The sequence below is a fragment of the Python bivittatus genome, unplaced genomic scaffold (genome assembly GCF_059951505.1).
Source record: "Python bivittatus isolate LINGU-HERP-01145 unplaced genomic scaffold, Pbiv_v1 ctg000700_np1212, whole genome shotgun sequence".
Lineage (NCBI taxonomy): Eukaryota > Metazoa > Chordata > Lepidosauria > Squamata > Pythonidae > Python > Python bivittatus.
The window spans coordinates 27,162,380-27,175,678 of NW_028277098.1; the positions used below are offsets into that span (position 1 = coordinate 27,162,380).

The window sequence follows — 13,299 nt, forward strand, 5'->3', positions numbered from 1 at the left end:
AGAAATGCTAGAACTCTACTTTATTCATATAGGCTTCTGAATTTTGAAAGCCTGACAGAGTTTCTCTTTCCCTCCCTCTTATACCAAAGAGTCAAGGCAGGGCAATCTTCCTCACCCCCTCCTGTCTTTTTGGGCTAAGCTGATATTATTGTAATGGCTGCCACTTACTTTCTTCAAAGATATCCCCATACTCCTCTATCAATATGTTCTTAAAATAAAGCAGTTCAACAAAGAATTATTCATAGAAGCTAAAGAAAAAACAAATTATTTAGATGGTTACATTTTTTAAATCTGCCACTACGTCTTCATTTTGCCTCCTAAAAGAGATTTTTAAAATTAATTTTTTAAAAATTCAACTGTTAGCTAGTATCTTTTCCTGTAATACAACAGTATCCTATAATAGGGCATATAGGATTGGGGAGGGGGCTCCTTGATGTCCCACATTTATAGGACATTAGGGGAGCTGAATATAGAAGCAGCTGCTACAAAGAAGCAACAGCGCCAATGCTATGGAACTGGGTCCCTACTGAGATTAGACTGGTACTCTCCCCGATAGTTTTTAGGAAGTTTTAAAAAATCGAGCTTTTTTTTTTTTTCAAAGAGCCTTTCCTTAACATTAACTGTGCCTCTTGTTCTCATTTTTCTCTTCCACTTTTGTTTTGTTTTGGATTGTTATTTTAATTGTGATATTATCTCCCAAGAGTTGTGAAATTGTGCCAGAACATACAAATGAAATAAATATTACTATCATAAATAGTTATATCTGACTCTAACCCAAAACTTCATGAAACAATTTTTCAGCTATTAGAAGTTGGTAAGGTAGTCCTCATTTAATGACTGCCCTGCTTAGTAACTGTTCAAAGTTACGTTAGGTGATTTGCTAAACAACCACAGTGGAAATGAGGTTGTAAGTCTGTCGCAGTCACATGATGTCTTGCTTAATGATGGAATTGCCAGTCCCAATTGTGCTTGTTAAGCAACTACTGCCCGTACTGAATTACCATACCTACAGAATCACTAGATTGAATATTTCAGCAAAACATAGCATGCTCAGAAACCTGCAGCTCTAGTCATAAGTTCATATGCATTGTAATTGAAATTGTACCATTAGACCATTTTGCAAATTAATATAATCTTACAGTTCTTCAATCACTAAAAGTCTACAGCACTAACCTGTTAAACTAGAGAAGGGTTGGAGTGGGTGTTGGAGATATGCCACAACTCATTCTCCATGATTTTCTATTCTCACATTAACTTAACTTACCATATTAAGCATTTGCCTAACAATGACAAAAATTTAAATCATTGTAATTTTCTATCAATAAATAATGCATTAATATATAAAATAAAATCATTATTTTAAACTTTCTTCAATAATTTAAAAGATTATGAATCTCATCAATTTTATTACTTATTACAGGTATTCCTCGCTTAACTATCACAATTGGGATCAGAATCTTGATCACTGAGTGAAGCAGTCATTAAGCAAGATGCCCACATGACTGCTTCACTCAATGACTGCAATCCAGGAACTCCTGGTTGCGCCTGTTAAGCGATCTCCAGAGCAGTTAAGCAGATGAAGAAAAGAGCTGAAATCTTCAGGATCTGAGCTCCGTTCTTGCAATCCCACAAAGGGTTTCCCCTCCCCTCCATGCATGGAGGGCAAATCCTTCAGCAGGCTGCTGGAACAGAGTTCAAATCCTGAAGATTTCAGTTTTGTTCCTGCAGCCTGCCGAAGGATTTCAGCTCCCCCTGTCCCCTCTGCTTGCAACCTTCCCTCCCACTGACTTTCTGGGGAAGCCAGCAGAGAAGATTGCAAATGGCGATCTTGTGATTGCGGGGCACTAGGCAACTGGTCGTAAATGTGAGCCAGTTGCCCAGTGCCCAAAATGCAGCCACATGACCATGGGGGGTAGGTGGGTGGGGAAAGTTTTACAATGGCTGGAAGTGCTTTTGGGCTGTAAAGCACTCTTTCTGAGGCTGTTGTAACTTCAAACTGTCGTTAAATGAATGGTCATTACGTGAGGACTACCTGTATCACCCTTACTCTAAAACTGGAAAAAAAGTAAGCTAATATTAAAAAATGACACGCCAAGTACTTTACCATTTGGGACATACATAATGAGTGTGGGATGGAAAAAATAAAGCTGATGCCACCCGGATTAGAAATTTGAGAAAATTTCCAAATAATTTATGGGGAGAAAGCTAAAGATCTTCTACAAAGATTTTATCGCATCCCATATTCTGTGAGAGCATTTCTATAAATACTGATTGAATTTATATACAGCAGTATGCATAGTTTGATTTTGGCTTAGTATGTTATGTGAACCCAATCACTGAGATTTGTAAACCATGATCTACTGATTAGTGTAGCGTATGAACTAAGACATTTTCTAAAATAGGGCATTTAATAAGAACACAGAATATTCAAAGATGCCTACAGACTTAGCAAAGTAATCAAAACCACAAACAACAGTTCAGTCAATTCATTGAATTATACCAAATACTGAGATTAAAGTGAAAACATAAGAGAATTTCATTAGAGGATCAAAAGCTTTTAAAAAGATCTAACAACATAACAAAATACAGTAGTCCTTGCTTAATGACCATAGGTGGGACCAGAATTTAGGCCTCTAAGCGATCCGGTCATTAAGTGAATAACCATGTGACTGGACCTGATTTTATGACCTTATTGCAGTGGTCGTTAAACAAATTACATGGCTGTTAAGCGAATCATGCGGTTGTTAAGTGAATTGTGCGGTTCCCCACTGATTTTGCTTGTGGGAAGCCAGCTGAGAAGGTTGCAAATGGCAGTCATGTGTCCCCAGGACACTGCAACCATTCTAAGTGCAAGCTGGTTGCCAAGCACCTGGATCGTGATCATGTGACCACAGGGATGCTGCAATGGTCATAACTTCAGGCACCAGTTGTAAGTAGCTTTTTTTAGTGCTATCCTAACTTTGGATGGTCACTAAATGAACAGTCATTAAGCAATGACTACCTGTAGTCGGCTAGTTCATAATCATGCTATTGAATAAACCACAACTGACTGCATTAACCCAAGACAGTGAACCCTAAACCTTGCTTTACAAATCATATTATAGCTTAGTGCAATGTGTGTGAATCCACCCATTATCTTGGATCAGTTTAAGCAAGCAGAAGAGTCACAGTGGTCAACTAGAGGGGTTTTGTTCATAGATTCCTTTAGGAATCTAGTGTTGTAGATCAAAATTGTTATTTTGAAGTCTGTAGAAAGAATCAATGTTTTTTAAGTAAAAATTAACAGTCTTCTACCACTATCTCACTGGAAAAATAATAATAAATTTTCCCAAATATTTCCTTTTTATACTGATATGTTTTATACTGATACTCTTAAATGATCTGCCTCTGCTTATTATGATTTTTTTAAAAAAAAGGTCAATCCTGCCGGGCAAGAATCTGTTGTTGGTCATACCTGTCCCTATGTAGAAAAAGTATAACCTCTTATTTTCATAGGAGGAGTTGGACAACATTTATGAGCTAAGTGCACTACCATGTCCCAATGAAATGAGAATCAAGTAACATATCTATTTTTCAAGAAACCAATGTATCAATGAAATTCAAAGTAGTATTTTCTAAATGCCATATCTATAGATCAGGAATGCTGGGACATCTCCCAAATCCCCATATCTTTAGATCTGTTGGCAGTTAGGAGAAAAGTTTAGCTTAGGGGGCTCAGTGGAATATATGACCAATGTGCCTGTAATTCATCAAAGATTTCTATAGATTCTTGGCTGCAGCCTCTTGAGCTACAGCTAGGAAAGGGTGTCTAGTAATATCCATAACACCACCCTCTTTTAGTCATCATATACTAGAGTCTCCTTACCTTGCGAGATAGGCAGGCTGCCAGTTTTTTAGGCATGGAATTATTTCTTGTGTTCCCCTTATCTTTGCAAAACATGATCCAAACTACTCATTAATGGATGCTAATGTTAGCACACCTGCAAGTTCACCACAAAATGAACATATACCAGAAAGATTTTTAAAGTTTTTAAATTCATGATAACATATGCATACTAAGAAGGATATGGTAAAACATTTGCTCTATGTTGAAGGGATATGGAGTTGTCTCAACTAACCCAAGGAATGTTCTAGAAACCTAATAGAATGTGTGGAGTTTTATGTGTATATTAAAATATAGACCAACATGCTTTTTCTCTTTAAAATTATTTATATTCTCAGGCACTTTAGATATTTGCAGACAGTCATGTCAGTTATGTCATTCAGATTTTTTCCAGTTTTTCTCCCCAAATAGGTTACTATTAATCATTTCATTCCTTTACATGAGAGAAATAAGCTTAATTATCTCAGCTCTGAAGGTTTTTTGATTAAATAAAAATAGTAAATCATGTCTGGTTTTAGCTACTTGACTGTCATCTTAAAACTGTTCTACAGATAAACACAAATTAGTATCAAGCTTGTAGTGAGAAAACATTGACTGATACAGAAATACATGGATTTTTGGCCTGGACAAATTCAGGCATGGATATACATAAAAAATCTTATTATAACATTAAACTCCCCCAAATTATAAAAATAATATTAATAATAGTTGTGATTCAAGGCTACCTTCTGTGAATAGTTATGCTTGTCCAATTAGAATTATTTTCTATGTCTTCTCCACAAACTGTTCCAGAAGGAACCCTGAGGCACCGGTGGAGAATGTGTATAAGCTGCCTTGATGTGGGGGCAGAGTCAACAAAGTCTAATTATACAAGCACATTTCTACTTGTTGATTTCAAGTTGCTTAGAGTAAAACAACACAGCTCCAACAAGACAGGAAGAGAACAGGTCTTTCTCAAATCTCTAGTTTACTAAACCATACTTAATTTCACTTTACCTAGCATCTTTACTATTTACAAATCATTACAAATACCTGACACTTAAGTCACTTAGTGAAATTGGCAAACATATTTGGCTTACATAGAACTGGATAGTACTGGCCAGTCCTGGGACTAACATTTAAGTTTTCTTTCATGCATTTAAAAACCTCCTTTTCAAGGAAGAGACTCTGATTCAACAGAAGCTTCAGAAGAAGGGAGATGATTTTCATAGGTTTTTCATTCTATGTGCAATCCTAACCCTACACTACTATCCATTTCTTCAGACACTCTGGAGCAGATATTCAGGAACACAAGGGGAGATAAATATAAATTAAATTTTCTCTCATCCCTCCACTGGCAACAGCATATGGAGAGATCTCTCCAGAGGAGCTACTCCTGCCAACGGAGTGTTAAGTAGAATCCAAGTCATGGGACAGTATTTATAGTCTTAACGAATGATACTTTCAAGAATCTATAGTAAATGCTTCCAGAGAAATCTTCTGTTATAATGTTCATTCACAATCTTTATATTTAAAATAGCTCATTATTGATTCTTGACATTAAAAATTCACAGTGTAAGAAACAAATTAAAGTAGACCAAATTTTATTATTAAAAAGAAAAGATGAAAAATCTAGCTGATAAAAGTATCTGGAGTTTTCCAATCACAAAACTGAAAGAGACAATTACCATATTGGGTCTAACATTCAACTTACCAAACAAACAAACTTTGCTATCAAAGAAAACATGTCTCCATTAAAGGAGATTACAGAGCTCTACATGGGCAACAATTCAAGAACTACAGCAGTAGTCTGGCATGTTTGATTTACACTACTCTTACATTTCCAGGACTGCTTCTAACTTTAGAATACATCAAACGCCAATATAAGTTTCTAAATATCAGATCATTCTATAAATAGCTCGTCATAAATTAAAAATAGTTAACCAAGAACCAATATTAAAAATATATGGATTGTCTTGTATTTCCTCAGCCTTTCTATAATGGTCTTACTTAGTAAGCCATCAGCTATCTACAATAACTACAAGAAGCACTTTATTTTGATTTTTTTTTTAAAGAACACCTTATTGTTTGGGTTGACCTACTTTCTTCCCAATCAATTTTTTTCTTAGTTGTTAAACTAACAAGACAGCCGCCATTTCCAACGTGGTACATACATGTTAGAGGAAGAGTCTTCTTACCCACAACCCGTCTTTAATCAATCATGAAACTTGGGGTCTACTTATCTCAGTGTAATACACTGGCTTATTAAATAGAGTTGTGCCCGTTCAGTCCCTTCTCATGTATAACCAAAATGAATACTTCTAAGGTGTTTGTTTTTTAAGTAGTGGAAATTAAGATTTAATAAACCAAGGAGCACTCTAGCATGAAAGAAACACAAGAAGAAAAAGTGAGGACAATATTGCTCTCATAATTTTCTTGTTTCACATTATTTTCACTTCAAAAAATAAAATCTCCAAATAATAAAAAAGGGAGTAAATTTGGTGGTGTCAAGATTAAAATGTGATGCCATAATTGCAAAATACTATAATAATTTTTATCTCAATATGTGCTGGATTTCAGAAATAAAGGAGCCAGTCCATCTTTTTTAAAATCATTCAGTCTAGGGGCCAGGTGATGTTGGTGTACAACAAGTACATACTGTATTACCTCTACAGTAAGATATTTTGGAGCAATATTTCACTATCCAATTAAATACTGTACAAAGTCCCAATACAAATAAACAGCAAGATTTGTATGTACCAAACATCTGAATTAATGATATCTGTAGGAAAAGTAACATGGATAACAATAAGCAAGCCATTCACTCTTACTGCAATCTCAGAAATAACATAAGCAATTTCAAGATATTAGACAAAATAGACTATACGGCTTCATTAAGTGTCTACACAACTTACAAGCTTATAAACATAAGGCTCACACTGTCACAAATTTAAACATTCAGATGCCTTGTAAGTAAAAAATAAATAGAAACAAAAACTTATGTACTCTTCCCACAATTAAAGTGTAAGGAGAGAGAATGTCTACATCTGATACACTGCAGCTCATTTTTGTTAACACTAAGCAAGTCCCATGCCTTTATGCATACAAACTCTTAAGACAGCAGACTTAAGTCTTAACACTTGAACAATATTTGGATGGTAGGGAGGAGATCCAATTCATGTTTTGAAGGTCACTGTTGACCTTCAAATAACCAGACCACAAAGCAATAACAATTTATAGTACAAATCATTTAAAACTTAGCTGAATCAGTAAGATTTTATTTCATGAACTTCTAATCAAAATTAACAATTTGTTTCTCCACTTTCATGTAAATTGTCTTTTTACTGCTAATGGTTTCAGAACTTTGGACATGAGTGTTATGATTTTTTTTTTCAAAAGCCACTTTGTGTTATATTATAAAAATGATATATATTTTTAAAGAATTTTAATGGAAAAGTAGCTGAAGGACTAGAAATAGGAGCTCTACCCACCCACTCCTAAATATGATGTGAAGACTCTTTAATAATGTCCTCCAAGAAGTAGACAGCAAAAAAGGCACCGTTGAATTCTTTTGATGTTTCTCAGCTACTTAACTCAATTTTGCTTTCACAGAGAGGACAGCTATGAATAAGAATCTTTACTGTTGTTTACATTGGGGAAGTGCACTGTGCATATTAAAAGGAGGGGGAAAAAACCTATTTGTGTCCTTTTGAAGTAGGGTTATGCTCTGGATCAGGATATGAAATTCTTGGAGCCAGAATTCCCATTAGCCATTTATCCTTAGGTGCAGTTCAACAGCAGAGTACATGTGAATTCTGATACTAGTTCTCAGCCAAACAACTGTTTCTACTGCTAGAATATAACATGGTAATATATACTTAGAGGTAACAATGAGTAAGACACTTATCCTTGGTACACATCCTTGGACAAGAAAGCAAACTGTTGCCACTGGTAGTCTGCAATTCCCTGTACTTCCCGGCTGTGTCCCAGCCACCTTTGTAGTGACTTTGTTATGATCAGCTCTTCTGGATTTCCATTTATGGAAAAAAACACAATCAAAATATTGTCACATAGGCTAAGCAGGGATGATGCTACTAGTGGGAAAAACCCACTAAACTTTTTATTTCTGAATAAACTCTGTACATGCACATGGGCAATTCAAACAAATTGGAGCAATGGAGACACTGTTATAGGAACACTTACATCTTATGGTTGCTCCTCACACTGAGTTCTAAGTCCAAAGGCTGGAATGGGGAGTTAATCTTCAGTTTATCCCCATCTGGTTTCCAATATAAAATAACATGTATAACTTGAATTTTAGATTGTATTTAAGGTAGAGAAGCTTAATTGGAATCTCAGATACTGTCTGGGTCTAGATAACTTGCTAATGTTAGTCACAAAATGGCCAAGACTTTCCTTGTTGCCTGAATGTGTAGAGAGCAAGAAGCATTCCTATCATGGATATTAAAAACTGGAAACATGAAATGAGACTTGCAAGCTAGTCCATACAGATGTGCAAAACAGTCTGTGCACCAACTATTCCAGATACAGAAATGCTGGTTTTGACTGGTTTATGTCCAAATCAAAACGTATGTTTGGTCTAGACAGGGAATAAAATAAGGCTGTTTTGTTTCAAATACAGGCCAAAACACAATTGTTTCAGGAAGAAACACTTTGGGAAAGGGTGAATAAGAGTGAGAAAAAGCCAAGGACATCAGTGGAGACTAAGTGGATGCAGGGGAAGGAGCAATGGAATGTCTTGGAAAGATGAGAGTGTGCTAGTGGGATTGTGCTGTGCTGGGACTGTGGTGGCTGAGGGAAGGGAAGGGAAGGGAAGGTGCCGAGAAGCTCAGGGGCAGGCAAGGTAGTGGAAGATGTCACATTGCAGCAAAAGCTGGGAGCAGGGGCTATTCCAATCTAAGAATCTGTAACCTTAGCTCACTATTCAAATGAATGCGATTGTCAAAGGACCTCACCATTTTCTAGGCTGTTAATTTTAATAAATAACATGGTGTTATTTATTAAATAACAGCCTTTTCCAGATACACTATCCAGATATACTGGGACTTTTTTTTTTTGTGCCTTCAAGTCAGTGTTGACTCCTGGTGCCTGCCTGGACTAGTCCCTACAGTTTTCTTGGCAAGATTTCAGGAGTGCTTTACCATTGCCTGCTTCCTAGGGCTGACCCAAAGTCACCCAGCTGGCTTCATGCCTAAGGCAGGACTAGAACTCACGGTCTCCTGGTTTCTACCTGATGCCTTAACCACTATACCAAACTGGCTCATACTGGGACTACTGCTCCCAGAATTCCTAGCCAGCAGGGATTACTGCCCCTTTACAGCTACTGTGTTGTATTTTTAAAATGAAGGCACTAACAATCCACCCCCCCCCATGTGTATAACTATTGAACTGTGCACTGAGAAGGGGCTACCTTAAGACACAAAAGCTTTTTTTTTCTCAGCTGACAAGAATAGCAGTAACTCTTTCTGTACTTTTTGTCACTCCTTGTAATAATAATTTCTAAAAACAAATTATTTTTTTCTAAAATCCAGTAAATTAAGCAAGTCTTACAGAATTAGATCATTCTGTTTTTCCAGTGGTGGCAAAACCATTCATTAGAATATATCAAAAGCTGTTCAAAACATTTAGGAATATGAATAACCATATACATGGAGCTTTTATTTCTTCCCTGATTTTCCATTCACTTTTACATTCTGAAAATAGTATGTGTAAAATATATCTAATTCAACAACACCATGTGTTGTCAGCAAAACTGGCTCAATTTTCACATGAAATATTTTGACTTCTTCCATATGGTATGAAATGGGGTGGAGAATAACCCAGAAAAGCAATCTATTGTCAAAGAAAAAAGCGAGTATCCATCATAACACAAGTAGTATAGGCTATACTATAAGCAGATCAACAACATCCAACATTTGTTTAGAATAGGCTGACAGGTTAAAGAACACCATAATAATTTCTTCACACCCCAGGGCAATGACTACACTTTAGTTTTCAGGCTAGTTTTTGCCTTTCTATCATTTGCCCATTATAGGGTATTATTAACAATGGACGAACATTTCATGAATACATCGAACACTTCATGAATATATTACTACACGACTACAAACATTATTAGAGATGTACACAAAACTGAAAATATATTTTGTTTTGAACGTGAAACAAATGCATCACATTCTCAAAATTCTGCCAAATCTTTCCAGTTTGGCCACAATTCAGCAGACACAAAATCTGAAACATTTTTGTTTTTCCACATTTTGGTCAAAACAAAACTCAAAGGAATTTTCTGGGGCAAATAGGGCAAGGTTAGTGTGAATTTCTCCCTCTCTTCTCCCTCCCCCCAGCAGCTCCCAACATAACATTACTTACCAACCGCACACCACTCAGTGTCTGCCTATGAACTTGGCTTTTTCTCACTCTTCATAACCCCAAAACATTTCTTTCCAGTTTGACCATGTTTGCACCCATCTCTGGAGCAAATAGGCCCCTTTTCATTTTGTACCTGGACCAAATCACGTTTCAGTTTAAGCATAAGCCATCTAAAAATTTGTCTATGAACCATGATATAAGGTTTTTTTTAACCATAACCACTTACGACAGTTGTTGAATCTGAAGAGTTGTTCAGATTATTAATACAATCTGTTTTACAGTTGGTAAAAATCAAGCTTCCTAAATCAATTCTTTTCTGAACACTATCATCAGCTAGGAGTAATCTGAAATATTATTTCACATATATACAGTTGGTTTACAAAAGCGGTAACATTTCCACAAGTTTATCTCTAGTGAATACTGTGCAAGAAACAGGGGATGCTGCCACAACTTTTAAAATGTTTACCAGAAAATTGCTGGAAAACCTGAGCAAGAAGGTACTATTGCATTTTTATCCTACCTACAGGCATTTAATTTGCCTCTGTGAGAAAAGAATGAAGGATCAGATAGATTTTGGCTTGATTTAGAACAGCTCTTATGTTCCTAAGTTAGGAGATGCATGTAAATAAAAAAAACTGCTCTAATCACTTCCCGTCCATTGCTTAGGCATTAGATCAGCTTTTCCCTAACTGGTGCCTTCTGGATGCACCGGATTGCAACTCCATCATGCCCAGAATTTTACATTTTTCAGAATGTAAAAGTGAATGGAAAATCAGGGAAGAAATGCTGGGAATAACGAAGGCTGCTCTAACATATCTGTTGTTATTCCTTCTTTTCCTCAAACAGCCAGGATAACTTGATACCCAGCTAAGTTTTTAAAGGAAAAAAGAAACGAGAAGGACAAAGTAACAATTGTGGGTACCAAAATCCAGAGTAGATTTTTACCATTTCCGTCGTAAGAATCCTTCAAGCCAAAGCTAAACTGGAAAGAAAGTATGGGCAGGATAGGGTGGGGGGAGAGGATTTTTATATGAGAAGTTTTACTTTCAATTAAAAGAAACCAGGAAAATGCGGAGAGGACAACTCCTGGGGTCTCCTATGCCAGGCAATGAGCGAGACAGCGAGAGAAGACTACTCCCGTAAAGGAGATTAAAGTCGAGGACAGAGTGTGCGCCAACCAGGCGAGAAAGGGGGCCTGGAGGGGGCGGCTCCACCTCCCCAGCCAGGAGCTGAAAAAGATGGGAAGGGTGGGGGCGGAAAGGAAGGAAGAGACTTTCTTGACTATGAGAAGGAAGGAAGGAAGGAAGGAAGGAAGGAAGGAAGGAAGGAAGGAAGGAAGGAAGGAAGGGGCTGCCCTCCCCCCTCCCAATTTCAATTTCTTTTCTTTACCTGCTGCAGATCCGTGAAGAAAATCTCCCTCTCCGCCGCGTTGGACGCCATTGCTATTGGGTCTGGGCTTCGCACCTGGACACCACCGCCGGGGAGGCGGGTCTGGGTCAGGAGGGGGGCTCTGGCTCGCACTCTCAGGCGGCGGGAGGAGAGAGCTACGAGTGGGGGTATTAACCCCCTCTACTCAGATTCCCATGAGGGAAGGGGGAGTTTCACGTCGGAACGGGCGTCGCGGTCGCTCCCGCCCACCGCCCGTGCGCCCCTCCCGTTTTTCTCCTCCCGCCCACCACGCGCGGACTCCTCCTCCCCAGCTCGGGCGCCGCCGCCGCCGCCGCTCCTTGTCGCGCCCTTTGGTTGTCACCCTGTCGCAAAAGCAGGACTGCTTTGCGGCTGCTCGGAACATGTGACTGCTGGGGGTTAAGAAGGAGACGCGAAGCCGCCTGGAGGCTGGAGACGTCCCCCTCATGGGGTCATGGCGTTCATCGAGGAAGGGACCTTGGAGGTCTTCCAGCGGGGGCTGGACTAGAAGACTTCCAAGATCCCTTCCAACGCTATGATTCTATAATTCTCTCTCTTTTAATCACAACCATAGACATTTCTTCTCCCTTTTTCCATCATTTGGGAGTAAAAGAGGGGATTGTGCCAAACGCGTTTCAGAAATCACGGTAGGTATCTGAGCAGCAAATCTCAGACCATCTGATGTCAGCCAAGAGTTAGAGTTCCCTGTATCTCTTTGCTGCCATCTGGCAGTTGTCCAGAGTTTTACGGCCCAGATATGTTAAGCCTAGGTAATATGAACAGTAGCAAAGTATTGCTTTCAAGGTAAAAGTATTGCAAAGTATTGCTTTCAAGGTAAAAGTATCGCAAAGTATTGCTTTCAAGGTAAAGGTATCGCAAAGTATTGCTTTCAAGGTAAAAGTATCGCAAAGTATTGCTTTAAAGGTAAAAAAAAAAAGCCCTACTCATCTTTTGCAGAAACAATAGGAAAAAGGCTACACCTTGGCACATCACGGTCACAAAGCAAGTAATGCTGCATGAGTGTGACCAATGGGCAGAAACCACTGTTTTATATAAGACCACCAAGTCTCAGCTTTGTTTATATCTCTATCGGCCCTTCCAAACAATCCTGCATAGCCTCACTATTATGAAAGTAAAAATCTCTAACAGGAATTTACACCATCTGATAACAAAGCTGGTTAGTCTTTAAGAGGCTACAAAGCTTTCCTTCTTTTTAAAGGTTTAGAAAGTTGCCTGAGATTATCCAGCTAGACCTGTGGTTTCTTTAGCGCACGCTCTGCATCAGCTAACAGCAGTTTGATGTTGTTTCAGTTAGTCTTTCTTAACTACTTGGAGATGCCAACAGTTCAAACAGATTGTTTACATTCAAAGCCTGTGCTGAAGCACACCTTTCTTATGATGCAGGCTCTTGTATACTCCATGTTATAAGAAGTCACATAGATAGGCAGTGGAAGCTTCTCAATGGGATGTTGCATTAAACTGAAGTATGGGCAAATTAGGCTCCTAATTCCTGGAATCTTTGGATAGCTTCCCTGATTCTAGCAAGATTTATCTCTGAAGTCTGCCCTATCTTTTTTCCTTCTGAGCAGCATCAGGTAGCTGGAATTGCATCAGTCCACGGCAATATGGAAAACCAATAT

At 38.1% G+C, this 13,299-nt stretch overlaps 1 protein-coding gene across 2 annotated transcripts in view; it reads right to left on the minus strand.

The window, feature by feature from the left end:
• Window positions 1-11,957, minus strand: part of PKN2 (protein kinase N2) — a 62,073-nt gene extending 50,116 nt beyond the window's left edge. For both annotated transcript variants that reach the window (XM_007423639.4, XM_025163668.2), the window contains exon 1: window positions 11,642-11,957. In XM_007423639.4, coding sequence (XP_007423701.1) covers window positions 11,642-11,692 — 51 coding nt within the window. In that variant the 5' untranslated portion in view covers window positions 11,693-11,957. The remainder of the gene's footprint in view (window positions 1-11,641) is intronic.
• Window positions 11,958-13,299: the final 1,342 nt, after the last annotated feature.